Source organism: Toxotes jaculatrix, chromosome 20 (assembly GCF_017976425.1).
Source record: "Toxotes jaculatrix isolate fToxJac2 chromosome 20, fToxJac2.pri, whole genome shotgun sequence".
Taxonomy (NCBI): domain Eukaryota; kingdom Metazoa; phylum Chordata; class Actinopteri; family Toxotidae; genus Toxotes; species Toxotes jaculatrix.
In genome coordinates this window covers 5777621-5805052 of record NC_054413.1, presented here as the reverse complement: position 1 = coordinate 5805052, position 27432 = coordinate 5777621, and the positions used below count along the sequence as shown (strand labels likewise).

At 41.3% G+C, this 27432-nt stretch overlaps 2 protein-coding genes across 4 annotated transcripts; both read right to left on the bottom strand.

Moving 5' to 3' along the window:
• Positions 1 to 25: 25 nt before the first annotated feature.
• Positions 26 to 12132, bottom strand: LOC121200262 (microtubule-associated protein futsch-like). 3 transcript variants are annotated; one of them, XM_041065437.1, is made up of 11 exons: positions 12005 to 12132; positions 4557 to 11272; positions 4165 to 4379; positions 3964 to 4066; positions 3443 to 3500; positions 3243 to 3351; positions 2861 to 2992; positions 2342 to 2431; positions 1730 to 1873; positions 1396 to 1580; positions 26 to 1303 (listed from the first exon to the last, which is right to left on the bottom strand). In XM_041065437.1, the coding sequence occupies exons 2-11, from the start codon at positions 11269 to 11271 to the stop codon at positions 1135 to 1137; spliced, it is 7920 nt and encodes a 2639-aa protein (XP_040921371.1). In that variant the 5' UTR covers position 11272; positions 12005 to 12132; the 3' UTR covers positions 26 to 1134. The 3 variants fall into 3 exon arrangements, with proteins under 3 accessions (XP_040921371.1, XP_040921369.1, XP_040921370.1); XM_041065435.1 differs by having other exon boundaries at positions 4165 to 11272; XM_041065436.1 differs by having other exon boundaries at positions 3243 to 3348; positions 4165 to 11272.
• A 490-nt stretch (positions 12133 to 12622) lies between these two features.
• Positions 12623 to 26995, bottom strand: vps41 (VPS41 subunit of HOPS complex). The gene is made up of 28 exons (XM_041066217.1): positions 26804 to 26995; positions 26386 to 26424; positions 23618 to 23725; positions 22123 to 22200; positions 20933 to 21007; positions 19870 to 19932; positions 19683 to 19748; positions 17972 to 18091; positions 17739 to 17885; positions 17580 to 17646; positions 17395 to 17492; positions 17035 to 17164; positions 16785 to 16900; positions 16568 to 16686; positions 16068 to 16149; positions 15864 to 15956; positions 15631 to 15758; positions 15213 to 15357; positions 14937 to 14978; positions 14766 to 14816; positions 14525 to 14662; positions 14373 to 14427; positions 14154 to 14294; positions 13884 to 14020; positions 13437 to 13536; positions 13308 to 13352; positions 13133 to 13212; positions 12623 to 12974 (listed from the first exon to the last, which is right to left on the bottom strand). Exons 1-28 carry the CDS (start codon positions 26819 to 26821, stop codon positions 12894 to 12896), a joined length of 2562 nt encoding a protein of 853 aa, XP_040922151.1. The 5' UTR covers positions 26822 to 26995; the 3' UTR covers positions 12623 to 12893.
• Positions 26996 to 27432: the final 437 nt, after the last annotated feature.

The window sequence follows — 27432 nt, the reverse complement described above, 5'->3', positions numbered from 1 at the left end:
TTAACACCTGAACCTTAAGATCTTGTGCACCTTTCATTATAAACTTTATTATAGTATGCATCAATCTACATGATAATTTCATATACATTATAATTTGTTGTTACTAAGGAATAGCAGGATGATACTCTACACTAACTGAATAAAACGCCAAATGCTGCTTAGAGGAACATATGGCTAAAAAGAAAACAAATCAACTTTGTAAGTCAAACATTATTCATTCAGGCACAAACAAAGCAATAGACAGCCTTGATGAAATTAAAAGACATCACTCATACAGTATAGGCTACAATGCCCTGCTAAAATGGTGTACAGTATATGGCTCAGCTTGGAAACCTAAACAGTTCAGACGAAGTGATCTAAGAAAATTAGAGCACACAATTAATGCCCAAGCTACAGTTCTAACCCACATCTCCTCGATCAGAGTGTTGAAATGTGTCCCACCGATAAAAATCCCCTGGTTTTGATGATTAATTTGAAAACATGAAAGTGAAATTGAGCGGACTGATGTGGGGGTAAAAAAAAAAGGAGTCAACCTGAACTGCTCAATGTGCATTGTGCAGTTTTGACCTTTAAGCATTTCAGATGTGAGACAATGGCAGCATCACTGTTAACTGTCGAGAGATGAACATGGAAAACCCTCATGTACACATAGTTTACTCCACGACATAGGTGTAAAAAAACAAAAACAAAATGAGGACAAACTCTAAAATAACTGTTTATTTAATGCAGTCAATTGATCTTATGCTTCTCGGGGATGGAAAATAAAACCCCCAAAACAATGAAATGCTCTTTGTTTTCTATTGCTGTCAGATCATGCATGTAAACTCTATACTTCTAATAAAACCAACGGTTTGCTTAAAAACGTATAAAGAAAATACTTTTTTTTTTCTCAAAATACTATGCTGGGAGGGATTAAAGGGTGAATTAATAACATTTTTCAACAACACCTTGTTGTTTTCATCCTGAGATTTAAACCAATGTGTATCCTCTCCAAAGAGTAATTTACAGTTTTTCTTGTTGTTTTTTAATCGTTAAACAAATAAAGACTCTGTGTCAGACATTGTTTAGTGAGGGCGGGTCCTGTTACTCAGTGAGCGTCTCGGTTAAATCCATTGTTACCTTTCCTGAAGACTGTCATACTGCATCGGTTGTGGGCTGGGACGAACGTGTTCCACTCACGAAGTTATAAACCAAAAACTGAGAGGTGCCAAAATAATGCGTGGCAAAGAGTTTTCCATCAGGAGTGGGGTCGGAGAAAGCGATCTCATCTTTGCTCAGGTATGAACCGTATATGAAGTTGTTTCTATGCAGAAAAAAAACGGGAAGGGTTAATTATGTTTATCTTGCTTTCAGGTGATTTAAGACCAAGTCTTAGCAATTTGCAGACGCACTGACCTGAGGCACTCCAGCATGCGTGAGGCGATGCCCTGGCGTCTCATCATGTTAACAACCCAGATGCGGCTGATACCGCAGATCGCTGGCTCTGGCGTGGTGGAGCAACACCAAGCTCTCTGACGTTCAAACATCACCTTCTCTCCCTCTGAACCGTCCGGTACGGGCTCCTCAATCACCCGGTACCCCTGTGAACAGTCAGAAACACAAGACTCAGTATGAAACCTAATCTAATATTTAAGTCTGTTCATTTTATTTTGTATTTTTTGCATAATAAACATACATCTGTGGGGACACAAGCACATGATACACATGATATCAACAGGCCGTCTCTCACCTCTTGTATGTGCTCTGCTATGAGGCATCCAGCCACTTTCTTGTCATTGGAGATAAAGAGGAAGGTTTTAGTCTGAGAGGGACACTTGGTCTCCACCTGCTGGAAGCCGAGGTCATTGTCCACCATCTCCCTGATCTCCTCAACCTGAGGAACAAACAGTTGTTGTTCAATGAAGAAATAATCTGCTGGTGGTGGCTGACTGGTGTTTTTAACTCCTTCTGCCAGTATAGGACTGCTAGCCATCTGAATGATGTTACACACTGTGTTATAAAGGTTTAGACTATGTTTAAACAATATTTAATATAAGCTGTCTAAAAAAAAATCCTCATTCACACCCCCTGTAGTATATTATGTATCACTGAATTTTCCTGTATTATGATACAACACACGATATGACACCTTCTATATCCTCATGCCCCTAATAAAGAATCTAAAGTTTCTATACGGTTTATTTTGCACATAAAATGATAAGCTCATGTTGTCTTAAACATTATAATTTATTTCCTGCTGTTAGACTGTACATTACTGCCATAGTCTATATATAAGACTGGCTCAGTGAGGCCGCCCACAAAAGTGACAGCCACCAACACGGGCTAATTCCTGTAAACATACCTTCTTCAGAGCATATTTGGGATCATCTGGCAGGACAAGAATGATCTTGCCATCAGGATACTCTCCCAGAATCCTCTCTTTTTTCCATCCCTGAAAAAACACACAAGATAAACTGTTGAATGACAATATTTTTATTGTTCTGCTGAGGACTGTTTCATCTATTATTGGTAAAACTACAGAATTTTGCGAGTGAACATTACTTGTATTAAACATGAGGAAAATCAACTTAGGACATGTGCACCGATAGTGAATCTCACCTGCTGTATTGTAAGAAGCCTCCTGTTGGTTCAGATTACTTTCTCAATCTTTGGTGCTCTTAGTCATTTGGTCACTATCAAAGTTTCTCATGTGTACAAATGAATTTAACTGAACAATGACTAGGAAACTCTAAAGCTCAAACTCTAAAGCTCAAAAAAATTACTTACACTTTTTTCTTTAAAAAACAGAACATTGCACACATACAGGTATACTGTCTACTGTATACATATAGACGTGTAACTGAAAGAAACATGCTCTCACCACATATTTGACAGCGCTGATGAACTGATTGTGGAAGAGTAAATGTTGAGATTCATCCTCTGGGTTGGCAGCAGAGTAGAGCATCCCACACACACTGCAGGCCACTGCTCCAAAATGCTTCTGTCCTGCATCCTACGAGAAAAAGGAAACAACAGATCACTCCTCGCATCTAAATACAGCCTTCAGTTATTTACAAGAATATGTTTAACTATTCCCAGGGATATCAAAAAGCTCACATTATCTTCACGTATATTCTACATTTATGTAAAGTGCGACCTCTAGTTGATTGAAGTTTACATGCTATGAACAATTTGTAAAGCTTAAGCTGCACTTGAGTCCTAAACTTAGAATGATGGCAGAAGAAATTAATAAATCCACTTACAATAATAGTTTGGGTGCCATCTTTGTCAGCCTCCTTTAGTTTCTTGACTTCTCTTTGCAGGCATTCATCAGAGAGAGGAGTCCCACCATCCTGTGACTTCGCTGCTCTGCTGTGATACAAACACACACAACAGATTACTTCAAGTTTCTATTGCTACAAGAAAAAAAAAAAAAAAAAGTCAAACGATTTAAACTTCTTACTCTTGACAAAGCTTTTCCGATATCTTCTCAGCTGCCTTGGCTGTTTCTGTCTTATTCTCTGGAGAGAGATCAACATCAGTGACTGTTAGAGAAGGTAAGATTTTTACACACTGGAACAATTTTGCACAAGCGGTTGAAGCACTTTTTAAAAAACACGTTTTACACTAACTCCATTTTTTTATTTACCTACAGTGTCATAGACCAAATCAATAACATATACTAATAATTTACATTATGTCAGTTTCATGTTGTCATGTAATAAGTAACAATTGTGACCTCTTGGCAATATTTATATTGTGTTATATATAAGTGTTCTTCATATGTAGTGTTCTGTTATTTTTTTACTCCAATTTTTAATCCAGCGAAAACAGAACAAATAATATTAAAAGCTCAAGGGTACAAACAAGAATAATTGCTCACTAAAAGATATCCTGCAGATAGAATTAGTACTGCATTTAGCAATGCGACAACAACATGACAGGAGTTTAAATAAATCATGCCACCTGCAAATAAATAAATACCTGCAGGCTTTTGTTCATGCTGCTGTGTGCCATCCGACACTTTCAAGCTCTCATCAGAGGAAAGGGAAGAGGTGGGAGTTGATGAAAGTGGATCAGCTATATCCTATGTAAGAGGAAGACAGAACAGATAAGTGACACCTACACTATATTCAAATATGCTCACTGTGTCACACACTATAGCAGAATTTATCCTTGAGTTACCTTGCATTTGCCATCTTCCGATGATGGTGGATTTGGGGTTTCCCGAGACATCGAAGCAGCATCGGTCTTCGAAACGTCAGGTCCTGTCTCAGATGTGGTTGAGACAGACTGCTTCAACTGAGCTGCAACTCCACCAGCTGCAGGCTTTAACTGGGTGGGAGCAGAAGCAGCAGGCTTGGACTGACCTGGAGCAGAAACGGCATTCGACCGTGGTGCTGTCAAGACAGGAGACTTTAATTGAGCCTTAGCTGAAGGAACAGGTTTTGATGAAGCTGCAGTGGCAGTTGTGGCCTTTGACTGGAGAGTTGCTGCAACAGCAGGTTTTGATTGCGGGTTGGTGGAAGCTACAGGCTTTAACTGAGCTGTAGCTGCAACACTGGGCTTTGACTGACCTGGGATCTGTCCAGCAGGTGTGGTCTGAGCTTTGAGTTTTGCCTGGTTGGTAAGTTGTGATGAAACTGCGGGTTTAGACTGAGCTGAGGGGATTGACTGAAGGTTGGGCCGTGTCGGCTGTGTGGGCCTCGACTGAACATTTGGCTTTGTCGGAGCAACCGGTAAGGGGTCATCATCTAATTCAAAGTCATCAGGGGAATACTTGGGCCGGGGTCTGTATGGCTTGTAATCAATATCAGGCTTCGATTTTTGAGTATTAAGTCCATTGGGCATGGGAGGAGGCACTGCTGGGAGGCTCCGCTTGGCTGCTGATCTAGTCACTTTCGGGGCTGGCCCTGGAGTAGGGGCTGCCTTAGGAGTTTGAGCCTTACTTTGCCTTGTACTTCTACGAGTTTCAGTTTTAGGAGGTTCAGTTTTTGGGGTTTCAGACTTAGTATGTTCAGTTTTAGTTGGCTCTGGGTGGGAGGTTTCTGTTTTAGTGGGTGCCGGTTTGGAGGTTTCTGTCTTAGTGGGTCCTGTTTTGATGGGTTCAGCTTTAGGAGTCTCAGCTTTGGGAACCTCTGCCTGGGGTGTAGCAGGTTTGCTAATTGTGGCAGGGCTTGGGGGAGATGTTTTTGGTGGACTGGCTGCAGGTGGAGGAGTTGTGGTCACAGGACTCACTAAAAATGGAGAGGTGGCAGACACGGGTGTTTGCCAATCCATCTCTGAAAACATCTGATTTGCTTGGTCAGACTTTAGTTTCTTCACGCGTGCCCAGGACATTTTTTCTCTCTGCAGTTCAACCTGTCTCAGCCTTTGATATCTAGTTAGCTTCTTTTTCTCATGGGCTTTCAGCGGTACGGAAACTTGCGTGATGAAGAAACGTCTCTTTGGAGGCTCTGTAGCTGGCTTGGCCTCAGCTGAATCAGGTGTCGAGGGCTGGGCTGCAGATGCCTCCAAAGCAGGGGTCACCGAAGCAGAGCACCCTTCTGGTCCAGCAGGAGTTGCTACATTAACAGTATCTGAATCCTGTGTGTTAACAGGTGAAATTTCTTTCTTGCTGGCTTCACCCTTGGCTGCTGCTGCTGCCGCCGCTGCTGCTGCTGCTTGTTTTTCCTCCTCTATCCTCTTCAAAAGCATGCTGTCTGTGGCAATGTCCTCTGCGATTTCCTGACACAGAGCTAAGAGGTTCAGCTGCTGTCTGTTTGCTGTTCTCTTAGATGCTGCAGCCTTTTGCTCAGCCAGCGCTGCCAGGCGAGCTTTGGTTCTGGCTTGTGTATTCATTTCTTGCTTCTTGGGTTTTTCTGCCTCCTGTCCCTTTTGATCATCTTCAGCCTTGTCGCCAGCTGTGCTGTTTTGCTTCAGGTTGGTCCCACTGATGTCGTCTTTATTTTTCTCATTAACCTTTTCATGCGCCTTTTTAGGAGGGCCTGCCTCAGGTGTTTCCTGGGGTTTTTCTATTATTGTAATGTCACCGTCTTCCTCGTTCTCTTCCTCTGCTACTACAATCTCACGACCGATCTCTATATCCTCCAGAATCTGCACTTCTTGTAGGTCCAAATTTCCCTCAGCAGTCTCTATCACCACAGCGTCACCGTCTTCATTTGTGCATTGAGCATGAGAGTTTGTCACATCCATCTCTGTGGTAATAAGGTCCATCGTGTCAGACGATGATTGCTGGCATTGGTCAGAATTTTGAACTTCAAAAACTTCCCCAGTTGATGTTTCTGTCCTAACCCTGGTCTCCTTGTCCTCACCTGAACTGGTCAGTGTAGCATCTTTGACCTCATGCACTTCTGCCTGAGGGAAGATGGTTTGTTGGGAACCACTTAAAAGATTTTCTGCTTCACCCACTAATGCGCTGTCTGGGTTCACCTCCTCTGAAAGCGAGGCAGACAAACCCGATTCGGCCGCTGCTTGAGTGACAATATCAAAGTGAATTTCACTCTCTGGGACTGGTTCTAAGATCACATACTCCTCCGATGTACTATCTGGTATCTCAGCTTCAGTGGTGGCTGTAGTTGTTGTCACCGTGATGTCTGCAGCCTCCTGAAGTCCAGTGTCCTCCTGCACCTGTTCAGAAAAATCTGTGGCACTGATGCACTCCAGAAAACCATTCCTGTCACTTTTTTCTGTTGCCTCTTCTGGCTGGCCATCTGGCACGCTGATATCATCGCTGGAGCTGATCACTGCAACTTGTTTCACATCCACATTCCTGTTACTCTGCTCCAACTGTGCAGGGAGAGAACTTTCTGGCACACTGTTTTGTATGCTTTCTACTTCCATTTCAACTGCTGCTCGGCTGTCAGATACACAAATTTGTTCCTTAGCGTTTTCCACATTTTCCAATTGTGGGTCAACAATTGTGTTGTTTTCTTCATCAGTCGATGTGTGTTCTTTAAGTTGCGGGGTCTCTGTGTTCTGTAAATCCAGTAAAGACACACCATCATGCTTCTCTGACGCTGTAGACACCTCCCTATCGTCATTACTTTCTGGACTACTAATGGGTTCATACACGATCTGGTTTTCGTGAAGCTGAACTTCTGGCTGATTCTTAATCTGCTCTTCTGATGCGTGAATTACAACATCAGTGTCATCTGTCTGGCCACAAACATAAACGATTACTTCATTGCTGCCAGTTCCTTCTCCTTGTCCTTCAATAATACTGACTGTTTTGTCAGCCTTATCATGAGAAATGATTGCAGTCTCTTCTTTGGCCTCATTAATCATTTGCTTCCCTGTTTCCTCTTGTAAGGCAGAATCTTCCGTTTCTATTGATCCACTTATTACATCCATATCCTCTTGGATATCTTCAGCACTAATTGCTGCCTCGGGCATATTTTCATTTTCTTTATGTTCCAAATTACTCATAGGAAGAGGTTCCTGAGTTGCATTTGATAAGGCCACAGTGTGTTCAGTGACTTCCTCCATCGTATAGCTTTGTTGTTCTGCTATAGGTGCTGGAATAGAAATGTCTTCAGGCGCTGCAGTAGTTTCCATATTTGTTTGAATCTCTGGAACATTAACAGGCTGAGAAGTAGCCTTGTCTTCAATGTCCTTATTCCAACAACTTGCAGTCACTAGATCTTTCTGAATCTCACTGTCTGCATTGAGTTCACTCACCTCCTGGCTTCCCTGGCTTTGTATTTCCACGATAGATCCTGGATCAGAAATCTCCTCCGGAGTTGCTGTTGTTTCCGCATCCATTTCTACTTGATTCTCAGTAGCACTAACACATTCAGTGATGACTTCTTCCTTGTTCCCCTTGCTCACAGGCCAAGCAATGATTGCATCATTTTGAAGTTCAGTGTCGGTAGTAAGTTCACTGACCTCCTGACCTCTCTGGTTTTGTGTTTGCACTTCAGTTGTTGGATCAGAAATCTCCTCTGGTGTTGCCGTTGTCTGCGTTTCCATTTCTTTTGGACCCTCAGTAGCACTGACACAGCCTGTGATAACCTTGTTTTCACCTTCATTGCAGTCATTTGAAGGAATCTTTATTTCTTCTTGAACCTTTTCAGATGTGTCTCTTGCAGGTTCAGTGACGTCTTGGTTTTTCTGGCTTTGTATTTCTGCTTTGTGTGCTAGAACAGAAATCTCCGATGTCACTGTAACCTGCGTTTCCATGTTGATTTGATTCTCTGGTACACCATATTCTGTAAATATGTCAGTACTATGATCTCTGACATCCTGGCTCCCCTGGCCTTGTATTTCCACTGTAGGTTCTACGTTAAAACTCTCCTCTGCCGTTGGTGTACTCTCTACATCCACTTCATTTTGGTTTTTCTGACTTTCTCTTACCACTGAAAAGGCTGGGTTAGAAAATTCAGAAGTCGGTTTAGTCTGTATTTCCAATCTGATTTGATTCTCTGGTGCAGCCTCAGATTCAAAGTTCATCTTGCCTTCATTCTTCACATTTTGAGAATTTTCAATCATCAGGTTACCGTGAATCTCTGTAGATATGTCTGTAGCACATCCACTGACTTCCTGGCTTTTCATTACCACTGTAGGTGATATTTTAGAAATCTCCTCTGATTCTGCAGTTCTCGTCTTTTGTATTTCCACTGAAGGGGCTGAGTTAGAAATCTCTGAAGTCAATGTCGTCTGCATTTCCATTTCAATTCGACTCTCTGGTACAGCCGCGGGTTCAAAGTTCACCTTGTTTTCATTTTCCACAAACTTAGTTTGTTCACATTTTTGATCCTCATGAAATCCATCAGACATGTCTGTGGTAGGTTCGCTGACTTCCTGACTTTCCTGGTTTTGTATTTCCTCCGTAGATGCTAGATTGGAAAGCTCCTCTGATGAAGTCACAGCCTGCATATCCACTTCTGTTTGATTCTCAGGAGCAGCAACACATTTGGCATCAACCCTGTCTATATCTTCTGTGCTCTGAGAATGTGCATGTACTTGATCAGATACGTCTGTGGTGGGCTCGCTCACTTCTGGGCTCTCCTGCGTTTTCTCTTCCAGTGTAGGTGCTGGATTAGGAATCTCCGATGTTGTTATAGGTTGTATTTCCATGTTGTTTTGACTCTGGGCTCCACTAGCACATTCAGGGTTCTCGCTGTCTTCATTTTCCATTTTTTCGGAATTTTCAATCATTATATCTCCATGAACCTCTGTGGATATGCCTGCAGTACATTTCTGATTTTCTATTTCCAATTTAGAGGTTGGAGGAAAAATGTCTGATGTCGAAGTAGTCTGCATTTCTCTGATTTTAGAATTTTCAACCACATGATCCTTATTAAAATTGGCAGATATGTCTGTAGTAGGTTCCCAAACCTCTTGGCCTTTCTGGCTTTGTGTTTCCACCGTGGAGGCTGGATTAGCAATCTCCTCCTCTGACGTTGCTGAAGCCTCTGCATCCATTTTGATTTCACTATCTGGCGCAGTGGCACACTCATAGTTCGTCTCCGTTTCTTTTTCCATACTTGTAGTATTTTCCACCTTCACATCTTCTTTAACCTCAGCAGGTATTTCCGGAGTGTGGTCATTAACTTTGTGGTTCCCCTGGTTTTGTATAGCCACTCTAGGTGCTGAGTCAGACATCCCCTCTGATGTTATTTTAGTCTGCGAGTGCACGTCTATTTGACCCTCTGAGACTGTGACACATTCAGAGAACACCTCTCTTTGTTTTTGCTCACAAACCGCCTCGCAATCAGGTGTCAATATTTCAGCACAGCTGTCAGTCATCTTGTCTGTCACGCCATGGCTAACCTGCACCTCAAAAAAAGACCCAGGATCAGCAACAGACTGAGGCGACTGGAATTCAACTTCTTTTCTTTCACCATCTTCAAGCTTTTCCTCAGAGTTTCTAACTACTTTGCTCACACCATCACAAGAGTTGGTCATTTTTTCTGGCACTTGGTCAGGCATGTGTACAGATTTCGATTCCTCCTTAAAAGTAACTTGAATTTTAACACTGAGGTCTGTTTGACTCTCTGGATTCCTATTTCCCACCAGGATCTCTTCTGGTGCAGAGTTTGTTTTGTTTGACAATGGTTTCTCTTCTGTACCCACATCTTTTTGCTCCATGGAGACACTGGCTGCTTCAATCCCTTCATTCATTTCATGTTCGTCTTCCTTGGTTTTACATTTTAAATTCAGTTTCATCCCGTCAGAAAGTAACTCTGTGGTCTCCTTTGTTTCAGTGTCACTGCTCACATCTGCCTGACTTTCTGGTGTGCAATCTGAGCCTGTTTTTTCATCTACCTGGTCTTTAAGTTCACAGCTTGGATTCACCTCTCCGGTAACAGAACATAGTGTTTCCACTGACAATGCTAGTGTTTTGCCATCTTCATCCTTTTGGCTTTTGGTAGACTCTGCAATGTCCTCCTTTTCATTTTCCTTAGCCTCAGATGCAACACAAGGCGTGTTTTCAACTGCTGCAGTGACAAAGTCTAATGTTTCTCCAGATGATGGTAGTGTTTCCTTATCTATGAGCTTTTGGCCTTCTACATTTTTAAGTTCCTCATATTTACTTTCTTCAGCCGCACACTCAGATTTTATACTAGTATTAGTGCTACCAGATACAGAGACTGAGGTTTCCTTTGACTCTTCTTGTCTCTCAGGTTCAGTAACAGACTCTGCAGCTTCCTTGGTCTCATTCTGATCAGCCTCATCCATGCTTCGAATATCTGGCAAATCTGAGAATCTGCCATAATTGTGGTCCATCTGTATAAGGTCTGTCGGTGCAGAAAGCAACCCTTGGCTTGTTTCCTGTGAGTCAGTAGGTGATTCTTCAGCTTTGCGCTTCGCTTTGACTCGGTTTGAATATTTTCTGATGCAGCGGGCCTTGTCGCCATCATCCCTCTCTCTAAAGAGGTCAATCTTACCACCATCGCTACTCAGCTCATCGTCAGACTCTGTGGAGGCTGTTCGCTTCAGGGAAGGTTTGGAGTTAGCTTTCTGTGAGGGAGCTTCTCCGCAGGAGGCACTTGTGGCGTTCAGGAGCTTGGCTTTTTTGACAGGCGGATCAGAAATGGTTTTGCTGGAATCCTTCGGAGGAGAGCTCTGATTGGATGACTTGGCTGGTTTATTTCCCTCTTCCCCTGAAGCAGACAGTTTTTTCTTAGTCCGAGGGGCTGCTGACTTTTCTTGTGTATTTCCTGTTTTAAGGGACCTATTGATGGTAGCTGGTGCAGTTTTGGATGGCAGAGCCTCCCCATCCTCATCCAACTTCCGCATCTTGGGCTGAGAATCATGAGGAGCTGGTCCTCTCTTTGGGGCCGGCATTCTGTCAAGAAATATTTTAATAGAAACAGACAAATTACAACAAACATCATTAAACCAGAACAAGACAACAACATATGCAACTTAATCTTAAATTTACTACTTAACAAAACTGACTAGAATTCACATTCCTGTAGTTTCTCTTTTTCTCCCTGGTGGAGTAATAAAACGTAAAGAAGCTCTCCTGAAAAGACAACATGCCTTCAAACCACATCACAAAAATTACACATCTGCGCCCGTGTGCAATAAGCAAAGACTTGTTATATTATTATGAGCTACAAACCTTTTCCAAATGCATTTACTGTTACCTGGTTTTCCTACAAGCAACAAGACTGGCTAACGTTGTACATAAACATTGAGAAATCGTAGTTAAACTACGTGGCTAGCGAGTCACACAACGTACGATATACATCTATTCACTTATGCAGCATCTGCATAAAGGATCTTACTGCTTGTCTGACAGTCGACAGAGATTGCTGTCACCAGGAGCAGTGCAGACAGTCAGAAATGGTCAGTTGACTAGCTAAGAGTGGCTAGTGTGCTAGCTAAAGAGTCCACAGTGAGGGGAGCTAACGCTAGCAGCAGCCAACTCGCAACAAATGAGCGAAACGAGTCTCGCTGTTCAAGTCAGCGAAAACAGCGGCCACACAGACCGAGCCCACAGTTAACAGAGCCCTCCTCACGGTATTAACGTCAGCGGAAAGATAAAGGCACGACGTTCGTCAGTGTAACTCACTTTTGATGTTTTCTTTCTCAACAACAGCTGTTTTTTTTTCTCCCTGTGAATAAAAATTAACTCTACTTCCGGAGGGGAACGGCGGATGTGACGTAGCAGCCCTCCAGCCGCACTCAAAATCGAGGTTGTATTTATTTATTTTTTGTTAACGTTTTAAGTATTTCACTTTATTCTAACTAATTAGCTGAGATACATCATCTACAACATTAGAGGCTTCTTACATGCTAATGCACCAATAACATCCCAAAACATCATATATATAATAACAAAAACACTTTGAAAGACAGTGTTTTCAGCATGGATGTCCGTCGGTGGAGTACAAAAGCTCAAACAGTGAAGACTAAATCAATTTTCTTTCTCCACAGAATCAATTATTTAATGAAATCTTTGACAGTAATAAAATAAAAGACACTGTGAAGGATGGTCTTCTTAAAAACTTCCCGGCCTTTTGATGAATGAAATAATTGCACATTACAATATACAGTATGTCATAGAGCTCGGATAAAACTCTGAAATATCAAACTTATAAATAAATTCTTCTCACACATCTCGACTTGACAGGTTTGACTTAAACTGAGTTATGGGAAAGACATACATAATTATCAGACACAAACCAGACAGTTTTTATGTGATTTTATTTTTCAGACGTTGCAGACTTTTCATCACCAAATCACATTAGTGGCAAGCAGAACAAGTACAGAACTTTAGAGTTGTTAGATTTAAATATACAGAGATAATCCAATATGAAGGTTTTGCATTTTTGCAAGTGTACAGTTCAGTGACTGAAGGAAAGTGATATTTATTGATCGATGCACTGACAGTAGGGAAGGGAGAGCAACAGGGGGAGACAAAAGCATCAATAATAACATTGTGAGTGCATAAATCCTTGTTACTTTTTCATCTCAAGTATTCCACTTCCTGGCCCTCGCCTCTTCGCACTGCAGATGTTACAAAACTGGACACCCGGAATCTGAAATGGGAAGGGAAAAAAGTTGCAGGAGTCTCAGTATAGGACAGCCAAGTTGTGTTTCTCAGATAACAAAAAAATGTAAAACTTAATATTAATCAAAATCAAATAATGTTGATTTGTTGAGTACAGAGAGACACAGACTACATGCAGTTCCTTACTGTTCCTGGAGATGGTAAACATTCTTTGTGAAACATGTGTCTGCAGTGAAAGACCACCACGCCAAAGGGTTTGGCCATGTCTGAAACACAGATGTGAAGCATAAATGAGCAACAAATAGCTTTTAAATGCAATAAAACATCAAAATATTTGAGTATAGCAACATAGGTGACTGACCTGATGGTAATATTGTAGCATGACATGATTCGCAAATGTTCTCCTCTGAAAAGAAAAGCAGCACATAGTTCAGTTTAAAGGGATTTAATATCCTTGTTTTCTGCATGAATGGCAGAAAAGTGCACCCACCATCGACCCTGACTCCTCTCATCTGTGTTCGGTGCATCTTCTGCAGCAGGGAGAGAGAGTCGGCCACCAGGATCTTCTTACACCCCTCTCTCAACAGAATCTTGAAAACAAGAAAACAAAGGCCGGGTGATAAACTGGGTCTCTTGCATCAGTGCTGTCTATACATTAAGGACCACACTGGAAATAAGGCTCGGACTTGATTGTGTTATCTTTGACATTTTGCAGATGCGCGAGACCTGGAGTCCTTTCTCTCATTGTGTCAAATAAACTAAATCAGAATGTATTGCTGCACTCACATGGAATAAACTGCTCTTTTGTTGATATAGAAAGTATTAATGCAACCCTCCACTGACTATACCTGTACCTGTGATTAAAACTGATTTTATTCCTGCACCATAAAGATGACAAGTGAAAAATACAAAATAATCTAAAAGAAACATGTCTCACCTGTAGGTTGTAGTCCTGAAGGATTTTCACCAGTGAATCTCTGAGGTTTGGGATCTCCATGCCCTCCTTTATGCGATGGATGAGCAGGATGGGATCCACATGAGTCCCAATATTATTAAGGAGGCCAGTGATGAAGGCTAGAGAGACGACAGAAGATAGATGGAAACAAAGACATATTTTGAAAGTGAGAAAACAACAGAGAAAGATAGAATCAAACAAATGAAAGGAAAAGGATTTGTACAACTGTGTAAATAGGAGACTGTATCGTACGTGGTTTATCAATAGAGTAAGAGATGAGATCCTCCCACAGTTCTGCATCGTCCTGCTCTTTAGCAAACTCTATGGCTTTGTCCACATCCTCCAGCTCCTCCATGATCATCTGCAGAGCTCGTCTGCAGTTGCCCATCCTGCCTGGGAGCAACATGCTAGATTAGTTTCCTTTAAAGCCATTCAAATAAAGTGGGGAAACAAACATTAATGAACACTTACTGAGCAGGAAGACGGTCTCCTCCACAAAGTTCCTCTGCTGACAAATCTCAAGAGCCTGAAGGAGAAAGACAGAAACGAGGAGACAGTGTAATTTATGACTTGTAGCTTCTGGAAATTCGGTTGTGCAGTTGGTTGACATGTGAGAGTTGTACCTTTTCAAGTGGGCAGTGCGTGCTATCTCTCAGGAATGGTAAGAGATTTGGTCGGTCATACTCAGCATACAGGCCAATCTGCCTCTCGTGGTACTTTTGGCCTTTGTGGTGGTCCCGTTTGAATAATTTATGGAGATACTGTGGAGAGAAGATGAGTCAAAAACACAGTAAACTCAGTTCTGTATTACATTTTGAGACTTTATGTCATTATATCTAAAGTTATATAAGTATCTCAACGCACCACATGCAGAAGCTCGGGCCTGTCTGTGAGTTCCTCGACCACCCTGTCTGTCTGTTAGCAGAATGAAAAGAGAGAAATAAGAGAATTTAGCGATATTGTATTTTTATTTATATTATATTTTTATTTATATTAACATTCCTAAAAAGACTGACGGGTGTGAGGTGCACTTACAGATATCTTGTCTTCATTGTCGAGAAGCATGTCAACAGCTTTCTGGCAACATAAATTCAGAAGGAATATTACTTCGCTGGAAAAAAGACCAGCACCATATGTGTGCTGACTAAAAAAATGATTCAATTATTTGATAGATTCTTTGATTATAAAGATAACGTCTCACAATATGAGTGTCTTTTTTTATTTAAAAGTGTTTTGCTCATAGAATGACAACATAAACTTGACAATAATATGCAAACTTAACATGTTTTCAGTCTAAGACTCGTCCTTTACCTCTTTATCAAAGTCCATGAGAAGCACGATTTTGTCCTCTATGGATGAGAAGAGGTTGTGTTTGTGGATCAGCTGGTAAACGTCTTTGTGCCTCAGTCTCAGGTAGATTTCTAAGGCTCTGTCGTACCGCTGGTCGTAGGTGTACCTGCAAAAGCGTCAAATAAACGTCACATACCTTATAAATGTAGAAGACTGAGCGTCAACTTGTTCTGACAGCAGTTATTTTCAGGTCATTACATTACTCCTTCAACAACCAAAGCCCTTCAGTATCACTGCAGACATACAGAGTATTGTGCAACTAAGCGTTGCTCAAAGCTCTAACCCACATCCCAGGCTTTTCCAAAAATAAAAAAAGTCATGCTAAATTTCACAAAAAAACTTTTCATTTCATTGTAATAATTACTGAGAGATGACTCACAGTTCAGCCAGTGTGGTGAGCAAGGTGCTGTTATTGGGATCCTTCTTCAGGTGATCTGTGACGGCCTTAACGATGGCCATGTTATTGTAAAGCTCTCCAGGCCACTCCCGGATCAGTGTGGCAAAACCCTTGTATTCATGGGAATACAAGAAAGCAAGTAAGCTGTTGTTATTAACTAATTAATTAATACTGGATTTGTCACAGGATGGCAAGATCATTGTAGGACAAAGTACCTCATAATCTGTTCTGAGGAATTCATGCAGGATCATCTCATAGATGGCTGGTCTGAGACGCAGATCTCCTCTGGGTAAATACTGACTGATGGCCTGAAGTTGGAGAGAGGTGCAATATTGATAAGAGACTTCTTGAATATTACTTGTATTAATCAAGTTCTGCTAAGGAACAGAAATGCTTCTGACTGAGAGTCCTTAACCTACCTTCAGCTGTCCGATGGTCCTGAACCTGTAGACTTCATTTTCCCATAGTTCCATGTTTTTCCCAAGAACTTTTTGACACTTTCTGCATTGAAAAAACAAAAACACAAGAATCAGCCAGACTTTTAGCGGTGGGCATGCTTGTGGTTTTTCAGCATAAAAGTTCATTTTTGATCTTGGAAATAGTAGCAGCACATTAACTCCATCACCCTAGAAATGAAAAATGCTCCTCACTTGGATCTGTGTTACAGGAACTCATAATCTCATATTATCAGCTCAGTAATCAAATTAATTTTAGTGAAAATAAATTTAGATCATGTTTAAGGGTATCCTTTCTACAATTTCAAGAACTGATATGAATGAACTATTCTGTTTTTATTTGTATGATCTGAATCTAGCACTTGAAAACCCTGGTTTCTTTGTTCACTCACACAAACCTCATCCCTGTACAACTTAATAAACATATCAACTCACAGTCCATCTGGAGAACACTGAAAACCCACCTCGCCGCTGTGTCGTAGTCTCCTTTCTCCACTAAGTGATTGATGTAAGACATCCCAATTTTCTGGACATCGTGCCTCTTAATGTTTTTGAAGCTGATCTCTGCAGCCATCAGTGCCTCCTGCCACAGTTCAACAACAGTAAAAGGACATAAAATTACACTTTGACATTATAGACCGTAACCTTTTTACAACATTCATAAAATTCAGCAACACAAACCTCATATTTCTTCTTTTCAAGCAGCCAATCGATATGGTCATCCTGGTCTCGCTCCTTGGCCACGACAATGTCTTTGGGACTGATGATGTAGAAGAGCGACTCTCCCTCTGAATGCTCTGTTAATGAAAATACATTTATGCCTCAGCGTACTGCGTATTACAGCTGACATTTGATAGTCGATGCATAATGAAATCAGAGCGCAGTAAAAGGCTGAGTGACATTTCTCTCGGGGCGGTTTTTATAGTCTCACCGAGGCGATAGTCTCTGCACTCGTTGTCTTGGAAGTTGCGCACGGTCAGGGCATCTGAAGAGATTTCCTCACAGCTCTCAGGTAGAGGCTGGATGATGTCGAGACGAGGCCGTGCACGAAACTCCTCATCCTGCACACACACGCAAACAGCAACACACAAGTTCAGTCTAATGCAATGTAAGACAACTGTACAGCCATAAAATAAATTTTTAGGTGCCGTTAGTGATGGTGTTACATTATAGTGAAATGGGAAGGACAGATTTTACAGCAGGGCAGTTTTTTTGTTTGGACTGCATTAGACTGTACAGGTGTACCTAATTAAGTGGCCACTGAGTGTAAGTGTAAAAGAAGCATCATTACCATGTGATCAGAGTTCTCCTTCACAAAGAACAGGGTGACCAGCTGATCTGCCAGCGGTGCCAGGCCACTGATGAAAAACTCTGTCTCAAACGCTGACACTGAAAGGGACAAACAGAAACCAAACTCATTATATAAATATTGTTTTATATATCTTATAATCTCGTAATGTCCAGCGTATTTTATACCTATTTCCACATAGCGGCTGGGCAGATCTCTCATTTCAGTAGGATTTCGCTCTTTCACGACACAAATCTGAGGAGAAATAGGAAAAGTACACTGAAAAAAAACCCAGCAGCAGCTAGTGTCTGTAATGACTGGTCAATTAAAACAGAAACAAAGCAAACCTTAATGGAGGTACCCCAACCAACAATGAGAGTGGTGTTATCTTTCCAACACAGGCTGCATGGGTACATGTCAGGCCTCAGACTGACATTATCCCGCAGCACATTGGTGATGCGCTGTTTTGTACTGATGTCATAAATTTTAACTCCCTGAGAGAAACCAATAGAAACAAAACATTAGCATTTTGCACATTCAATGTTCTACTTTTTATTGGAGGGTGGGACAGAACACTCACCACGTTGTTTGCCCAGGCAATGAGCTTAGCTCTCCACTGGATATTGGTGATGGAGCCCTCGCCTTCATGTAGAACAGACGTCTTCCAGCGATTCAACCAGTTCCTTTCATACAGAAGAAGCTTAAAGGAAGGAATCAGAAAAATATTCAATAAGAATCAGTGTTCATCTCAAGTTAACAGCAGCTGGGGAGTGCTGTTGATCTGTGCCGCCTACAGAGGGCAGTAGATGAACAGGACATTACACAGAAACAGGCATTCAAGAGCTACGGCTGATAAAAGGGTGAAACCGCCATATACATTTAACTTAAACTGTGGGGAACTTTCTTGCAAAGAACCAAGTAAAACCTGATTTAAATCCTTATATGCAGATCTTAATTCCACTTCAGAGAATTTAGGCACAAAGACAATAAAGACAGATTACACATTAGACACCATGTGAGTGCTTCACATTAGCTTCACATGCAGTGGTGGAGCAAGTCATTTTAAAGATTCACGTGGTCACCATCATGAAAGATTTTAGACATCATTCTCATTTTAATCCTAATGGTTATGGCTTCCTTACGATACACACCATTTACTGGAGTAAAATACAGAAACAAGTACTTAAACACAAATTCATTATGTTTCCATGCTATGTATTTACGGTCTTGTGTTGTCAGAGAGGTGTGGAGCTCAGTGAGAGGGCTGTGTGAGGTTTGTTTTTGTGATGTGGCATCAAGGCGGACTCAGATCCACTTCATCAGTTGCTGTTTAATGTTCAGGCCTTGTGGTGTACATGCAGTAGAGGACAAAGCCTGTCATTCACATTCTCTGCATTGTTACTGTCCTTACTATAAAAACTGACACAAAACGCGTCCCCAAAAAAAGTAAATAACATTACCAAGGAGGCCGAGAGAAGGTTGTATAGGCTCTTTAATTCAGCAGTTGGGCTATTTTAATAAACAGTTTGCTCTACAAAGAGATGATATGACAAAAGAACTGTGGAGACAAAATTGAATTTCCTTTGATAGGACGTGGCTCCCGTTGAGGCTTATTGATTTTCATCACAGGCACCTTGTGGAGGCCTTCACAACTTGGAACTGAGAGGAATCAGTGCCAATTGAAAGAAAATGGCAAAGTAACACTAACAATGGGGTTTCATAAAAAAAGTTGTTTTTCCTCACCCCTGTTGTATAAATGTCAGTATACTTTATTTATGGATGGCTGTGCAATGACGCTACATCAGTGCAGTTTATAGTAGTGTAATTGGAATGTGGTAATACGTAGTTGCTTTTACTTCTGAAGAGAAAAAGATAAATCTAACGTCTAAAATATTTTTCACTTTCCGTAGTGGCATACCTACCACAGACAACGTTCAGGAAAGAGATCACTGTATGCGCCCGGAAATCCTAAGACTATGTACCCTCTTGATAATGACATCTATTTGCTGTGCTTGTGAAGCATTGCCTTTCAAACACTGTTGAGCGAACAGCACTTTGTGAAAATGGGCAGCTCTCCCGAGAGCACTCCAGCAAAGAGACAGAAAAGTAAGAGCCTTTCACACCAGACAAAGGCCTGTGCATTGCCTTCAGCCGAGTCAAAGCGAGAAGGTTTGCAGGATTCTGTTTCACCCGGACACAATCAGGATGAATTATTGTGGTAGGAAATGCCTAAAAATGGCAAAAAACTGTACATAATGACTGCACAAGTACAAAGTACTACTCAAACCTACCTTGTTGCCCCCAGTGACAAACTGTTTGTAGTTTGATCTGGTGAACTGAGGGTGTAAAGCTACCACCTACGAAACACAACATAGAGGACAGATTAGACCATAGAGTTTGACTGTTTCTTTATGCTATACGCAAGTACAGATGCATGCTAAGACACTTAAGTTTTCAAAGAATCTGATACCAACTTACTTTGATGGGACAGTCAAAGTTCTCGTGAAAACCCTCTCTTGTATAGAGACCGAACACCTGAACCTGAAACAGAGACGAGACAGCAAAACAGCAAGCAAAGGTGAATAACTCAAAATTTCTCCTTTAATTGCTGCCTCTGCAACTATCTGAGGCCAGCGGGGGGAATTGTGGTCAGAAAAGACTTTGATTGGCTCCCTGCTTCTCCGCTGGGTCACCAATTAGTGGACAAGTTGATTCTTTGAACCCTGCAGGGTTTAGAAACAGGGGTCCTAATCTTGGACTTGACCACAGCAAACTCTAATGTACCATTAGAGTACATGACACCCCCTTTTCCTTTATCTGAGAAAGCCCCCAAAAGAAGTTTTTTTCTAAAGTATGGGAATAATATAAAACTCTGATGTTATCTTTTTTTTTTTTTAGCCGCCCCAGTGATTATGGATTAAGTTAGATTTCAAAGGATTAACAGCCAACTGAATTGGTTGAGGGCAAACAATTGCTGTAGCATTGATTTTAATTGTCTGCTCCACTTTTTGTGCGACAAGATCTTGTTTTTGCCACCAGAGTGCTAGAAATGTGTGTGTGTGTGTTTGGTGGGGGGGGGGGGGGGCGATATCAGAGAGCATATCTTGACTGCGAAATCCATGAAGGATGGTGGTAATGATGAGAAGAGACAAGATAACAGCAAGGTGGAGAACATGGAGAGGGTATCCATAGACGGCTGATGGCTGACTGACAGCTCAACGGATCTGAGTGCAATCCTTTCCCCTACTCTTCAAAATTGGTACAAGCTTTTTATAAATTCCCGCATCGTGAAAAAAATATGGGTTTATGCGCAGATATGGCGGAGATAAAACTCCAGGTTAATGCTCCGACAGCGAAGGAAGTGCCTTCTAAAAATTCACTACCAAACACGTCAAGTTCCACATCATTAGCATAAAGTTTAACACTGATAAGCTGAGTTTTATATGAGGTTGAATTATGAAAGATGGAAAACACTGATTGGTGATTCTTTGAGGCAGGCCCAGGGATCAGTAACCAGCGGTGATGAGCTGAGAGATCTCACCTTTCCATCCTCGGAGCAGATTCCCACATGCTCTCCACTTTCATCCAGACTGATCTGGTTGATCTTCACTGAACTCTGCGGAGACACAAGATCATGGCATCTTTTTTTTTTAGAGGGAGGCGAATATCTCTGTGGCTGGCCAAATGTTGCTGGCTGACATTTTACCCCACTAAGTGAAATGCCAGAAAAAGCGAAAGGCAAAAATTTGAGTATGTAATGGATGCATGGTCCCATATGTGTCAAAGCATGGAGCAGGGCATTAATACAGAGTTTTAAAGTGAAGGTTAGGGGTCCCTTCACTGCTGATGCTTTTAAATTTTAGACATGCATGAGACTATAGGGCTCTTTAGATAAAAGGATCAACCAAATGGCATAAATTACAGCAAATGTTACTTAAAAACTATCCCTTAAGGGCTTAAGAGTTGACTGTGCCTCGGTGTAGACTAAAGGAAGAAAAGTTTTGTGCTTATCATACTGTATATTTACAATTTCTCCGGTGCATTAGGTTCACCTGAGTGTTTTGCAGGCACATTAAATCCTTTTCTATTTTTCACCGAATTTTGACTGGTTGGTTTTGAAACCACGTCACAAATCCATCAGCCAGAACTCAGCGGTGTCTCTTCTATTTGGTGAAAAGGCTTCCTTGTTTCTTTCAGGCAATGACTGATAACTGGCAGCGAATTCCTTCGGTGAGTAGCACTTGAATCAATGTGCTCAGCAGGAACACTACAGTTAGAAGCACAAGTGCAGGTAGAGTAATGTAAAACTGCTCCTTTGTGCCAGCCAAATCAGCCTTGATTACTGAATTTTTTTGACTTGCAAATTAAATTATTGTTCAGAACTCATTCTCTCCAGATCAAGTGAGCACAAAAGCATGGGCAAAGTAAAACAGTGGCACTGAATCAGATACGCAAGATCATTTCTTGTGATAATGATGATGATGGCGCTAGATGAAAAGTGAAGGGGTCACCAGAGTAATTGCAAATCCTCCTCTGGTGACCATGAATGTCTGTAGCAAATTCCATGGCAATTCATCCAGTAGTTGTTGAGATATTTCAGTGTGGACCAAAATGGTGGACAGGCTGATATTTCTTTCCACAGAGCTATGACGCTAGTGTGTCTAAAAAGTGTTTTACCACTAGGCCTAAAGAACTTTATCACTATAATCTAAAGAATACGAATGTACTCACAATTTCAAACTTCTGAGTTACATTTCCTTGGATGTCCAGCAGGAAGACCTTTCCAAAGTGGGTACCTAGGGCAAGGAACTGAAAAGGAATAAATGTAATGTAAATTAAACCAACAGACACTTGCAACCAATTCAAGATTTTGGAAAAATCTTGTGCTGATGAAGGCTGTGCAAGAGGATAAAAAAATATTTCCTGGAGCTGGAGCGACAGGGGCAGAGTGGGGATTGGGTGGGCTTGGAGGCAAAACTGTGAAATTGCAGGGGGAGGAAAGCCCTATTTATTAAAGCAGACAGTGTGAAATGGCATTTTTTTTTCTCAAATTAAAATGCTTAAGCATAATAAATGCACTGTACATCTGACTTCTTCCCATGCTCCCCATGCAACCCAATCACCTCCCTGCCCAGCACAGAGCTATTATTTCTACTGAGCAGCAACTGGTTTCCGTGTTTTGTGCTTCAGCAAAAGCGCATGTGGGCAAATGTGCGTGTTTGCGTGTGTGTGTGTGTGAACGTGAGTCCACTGGGACAAAAAAAATTATAGAAACTGGGGGCTTTTGGCATTAGATTAAGTGTGTGTTCTTCCACCCCAGCCCCTGCTCCATGCCCTCCTCCTAATCCCCCTCCCTTCTAGACCAGCATGTGGATGTGCGGCGAGCCCACCATGCTTCAGTGCAGTCTATAATGAAATGCTTATATTTACAGGCACAGCTGAGCATGTCAGACAGAGCCCCTGCAATCTCCCCAAATAAAATAACCATAAATAAATAAATAAAGGGTTCAACCTTGTGAGGCGGAGCGACTTTTAAAGGGATTTATCAGAATGGAATTGTTCAAATGAAATTCCGATTCAGACACTTAAAATATGAGGCAACATAAGGCAATATGTGCTGTCGGTGGCTTTAAGGTTGTGGGAGTTTGCCAGGGTGGTGGGGGCTGGTGTGACCACACAGGTAGCAGGATGGCAGAAGGTACACAAGCACAGAAATCCCAGGAAGAAAGACAGTCAGATCAAATTTAGAATTTCAGCAAAGCAATGTCTCTCACTGTGGCACGGCTGCTGTTCTGAGGTTAGGGGAGAGAGCAAATCCTCAAAGTAAAAATAAATAAATGAAAATCAATAGCGGTTAATAAAACATCAGGTGCGGAGACATAACTGGGTATGACTTTTGCTCAGCTCAGGCGTGTATGTGTGCTGCTGGTGCCACGATGATCTTTTAGAGAGTGGCACTCTTAAAAATATCTACATTCAACAGTGGGAATAAAAAAAGAGGAGAAGACAATGGCGCCTGGTGTCTTTTGATGTACCTCCCAGAGCGGAAAAGCAGGAGAAGGTGAGAAAAGAATGGCCTGCCTTTACAGATTGAACAGAGCGGACGAAAACCAACTCTGAAGAGGACATCTCTCAAATGTGTACATAAACAATGTGAAATCTCTACTTGAGATGGGTGGACTTGAAAGTGAAATGCCCCTTGTGGGCGGTGGATTGTAACCTCTACCTTGTCATGGACGGTCATACAGCTGGCTGCATCCTTCTGGAGGATTTCGGTCACCCCATTGGAGAGCCTCTCATACTTCAGTTTGGGCTCCTCCTCGCTGTCCTCCTCCTGGTTGAGAAAGTAGACTCCTCAGATGGGCTCTCACTATATCATTTTCTTAAAGGTATTCATTACAACTACACAATGTGTCTCCTCACAAATGTTACAGCTCACAATGCTCTTTGAAAGTGCCCAACAAAACCTTTCATGCAGTAAACAGAAACAGACAAAATGTCCACCTCAAGTCATTTAATTCCTGTCCTCTGTGAAGAAGGTGACTTCATATGCTTCTAATATATCTCAACTTAAAGGTCTACAAGAAAATATAATAATAATACTGCTGTATAATATTATAAACAGGGGTCCCTCATAATCTTCAGCAGCATTTCTACAATAATCTCCAATCACCAATAGGTAATATAACAATAACAAATTTAGGTTTTACATTCACAGTGCCCTCAGTATCCTAGAAAAAGATTCTAAACCCAGCAAGGCCAATCCTCCATGTATTCTCAACTCTTTAAAGAAATACATATGTCTTGAATGTGTGTATGAGGAGATATATGCACAAAGACAAATTTCCATCACCTTGCGTGAAATGCAGCATAAAGTAATTTCTATTTTTTTTTTCCTGAGACCACTCATCCCTGGTGAAATACACGAATTTGGTCTTTTCATAAAACAAACTTAATGTATTCTACAGCGTTACACTTTCCAGCGTGAGCCAACATTTGCGGCCAGTCACAGCCTGAATATTACTCATAATTCAGTTTATAACCAATGCTGCACAGTCTCTGGCTGCCCAGAGGGTGCATCAACTCAAAACATTGTCTGCCATTATGTGCTACTGGGTTAGAGGTGGGGGACAATAGCGTGGAAAAGATGTTATTTTCAAAAACAATCCTTTCCCACTCAACAACGCCATATCCAGGCTATTTCCTGTGTATTCTGGTTGTGAGATTTCTGATGCGAGGGCATTTGTCACGGGTTTCAAAGGCGTATCAAACAACAAAAGCAAACTTCATCCCCAGAGAGAAACTACCCATTTTCAAACTTTTGCCATCTCTTGTAAGTTGCTCTTTGTTTTGTCAACTACTGAGCTGGTCTCCGTGTTATAACCGTCTTTGCGTATTGGCAGTTAAGACCCAGGCTGAACCAAGCCTTCAATCTATGTCAAGCATCACATTCTGCTTTACACTGAGATTACATTTGTTACGAGTGTGCATTAAGGCTAAACAGATGGACACACAGTAAGTCCCTAAATATTAAGAAAGTAATGAATCCACTTCTTTGCCCACCTCAGTTTTTCTGACTTAAACACTTAAACAATATGAACTTTTTAGCAACATAGCTGTTATATAAAAGCAAATTTAATGACACACTTTGGATACATTCTCAGACAACCAGGGTTAAAATGGAAGGTGGGATTGGGCCCATATATTGTACATTTTGTAAAAATTGTAATTTGACAGGGAAAAAAGATTAGATTAGGATTCAGCTCATTGGTCAGGTACTGTCTTCCTGACAAATGATGCTCATAAGTCTCTAGTTTGAATTTCTCAAATAATTCTGATTATTTTGTCTCAGTACTAAAGTTACTATAGCATTATCATGTGTCATTTGCTGCTCCAGGTTTGATCTACTGTACTCCAAAGTTAAGATGAAACCTTTTCCCTTGACTGTGTGAACAGTTGAGAGGTCAGGCATCAAAACAAGATCAAGCAGCAACACTCACCACTGTGCTTACAAGTCACTGCAAATCAAACTAGTCTGTACAAATTACAAAGGTAGTGAGGACCATACCTCTGACTTTCAAGATCCAAAATTTTGAGAAATTATTATCCTGCTGATTTCCTCCATAACCAGCAGAGTGTAGCGCACAGAGGCCCTCACTGCTTTCATCTAGTAAGGCTGCTGTCAACCAGGTAACAGCAGCAGCAGACACCAAGCGAACTACAGTATATTGCAGAACTCTGAGTAGAGAACTGAGTAAATAATCATCTCCTTGCAGCCACCTGGAGGAGACACACAATCCCACAATCCCTGGTGTTTGTTTCCCTGTGAGCGTTTGTGTCCTACAATACTGAACACACTGTGCACAGACAGAAAACAGGATGCAGAGGCTCTTTCTATTTACAAGCCTGGAATTTTCGTCTTTTGCTCACTCTCAACTGTTTTCTTCAGAGAGATGCAAGCGTCCGCTGCAGCCTGTCCCTGATATTTCATTCTGTTCTCTGCTTCCCATAAAGACAAATTCTCCTTCCTGCCAGGCTGATGTGTAAAGGCATATTTTATTTAGCCTACTTGTGATTCTCAGAAGCGCCGGAGTACTGTAACACGCCGAAGCTCAGTCATAATATTGATGGAGAGCTATCTGTAATTCATGAGTGTTTGACACTTCTCAAAACCTGACAAAGATCCTTACGGGATCAAGCTGGGTTGATAAAGGCTGGCTGTGTATTACGGTCCTTTCAGTAGGCAGTCAGCTTTATTTTAGTTCAAACATCACCCATGCTTGACAGAAATATTCACACCCCCTGACATCGAGACTATGTTGCTGTTGATGCATTTTTACGTTGACATACTGGTGCAACTGAATGACATTCCTGGGTGTAATTTTTTTTCCACCTAACTCTATTGACTGCAAATAAACTTCTTCTCACTGTTTGTCTTTTTGCAGGAGGAAAAAATGGTCAGCACAAACTGAAAACTGTTAACGAGTTTCTTACCTCAGACTCATCTGTGAATTCCTCACTTGGTTTTCTGCCCTGAATGAAGACACATTTTGAATGAATTTCAACAACCTAACAACAGCTATTAGTGGCAGAGAAACACAACAAAGATTACAGATGTGAGATATTGGGAGGCTGGTGCATTTGAATTTAATTTTAACTCAAACACACAGTGCATATGAGGCATTGCTGCATATTTCTTTAGAGAATACAGATATCACATCACTGTGAAGCTACAATAACTTCTCAAATGTCTGTCTCCCACGATATAGAAATGATAAAACTGGTAAATAAGGAGCTAAACCAAACAAAATGCCAGCTGACAAAATTCACAGGACATCACCTCATTTATTTTGACGCAGTTAGGTTGAAAACACCAACATTTAGCCAGCTAATGTTAGCATGCCGTGCTTACCTCCTCCACTTCCGCCATTGTTATTTTAGAAAGCGTTATATCCAAACAAAATGGTTATAATATCTCAGCACACGTTTAGAAAATACATGTTAGAGGTCCGCAACGTCGCAATAGGGTTTCATTCGTGACAGAAACAAATCCAGTACGCAACAAAGTGATGTTTGTTGTCGAAGCCTGCTCCCTGTCACAAGTTCAATCACATGACTGAATTAAAACTGTGAGGCATTGTGGGTATTGGAGTCTTCCGGACAAAAGATGCAACAGCAACCTCGACAGGTGATGTGTCGCACCAATTTAGGTGAAGGTAAGAACTCAAAAATTGTTTTCAACCTTTGTATTTTTACTTTCCAGAAGCTCTTATGCATTCAAAGCTAGTTTTTATCCGGTTTTGTCATTTCTATAGTCCGTGTTTTTTCACTGCCGTTCATATTTTAGCTGTTCACCTAGCAAGTTTGTAAAGAAATGTTTTTTTTTTTAGCGTTATTCAAAACAGTTCGCCTTTTTTTCCTCTAATATATCTTAAACTGCACCAAATTCAGCTAGATATACTCTAAATCATAAATCATGTCTTCAGAGAGGATTTATTATGCAGACTTAAACAATTTGAACTTTTGCCAAATACAATAAAT

Excerpts from the sequence above, each read along its gene's own strand:
- vps41 (XM_041066217.1), bottom strand. Across the intron at positions 16,150-16,567 it reads GACTACGACACAGCGGCGAG|AAAGTGTCAAAAAGTTCTTG; the intron begins GTGGGTTTTCAG and ends TTTTCAATGCAG. Across the intron at positions 14,021-14,153 it reads TTACTCTATTGATAAACCAC|CCTTCATCACTGGCCTCCTT; the intron begins GTACGATACAGT and ends TCGTCTCTCTAG.
- LOC121200262 (XM_041065435.1), bottom strand. The coding sequence starts at position 11,271 with ATGCCGGCCCCAAAGAGAGGACCAGCTCCTCATGATTCTCAGCCCAAG. Across the intron at positions 4,067-4,164 it reads CGGAAGATGGCAAATGCAAG|GATATAGCTGATCCACTTTC; the intron begins GTAACTCAAGGA and ends CCTCTTACATAG. Across the intron at positions 1,874-2,341 it reads CCAAATATGCTCTGAAGAAG|GTTGAGGAGATCAGGGAGAT; the intron begins GTATGTTTACAG and ends TTTGTTCCTCAG.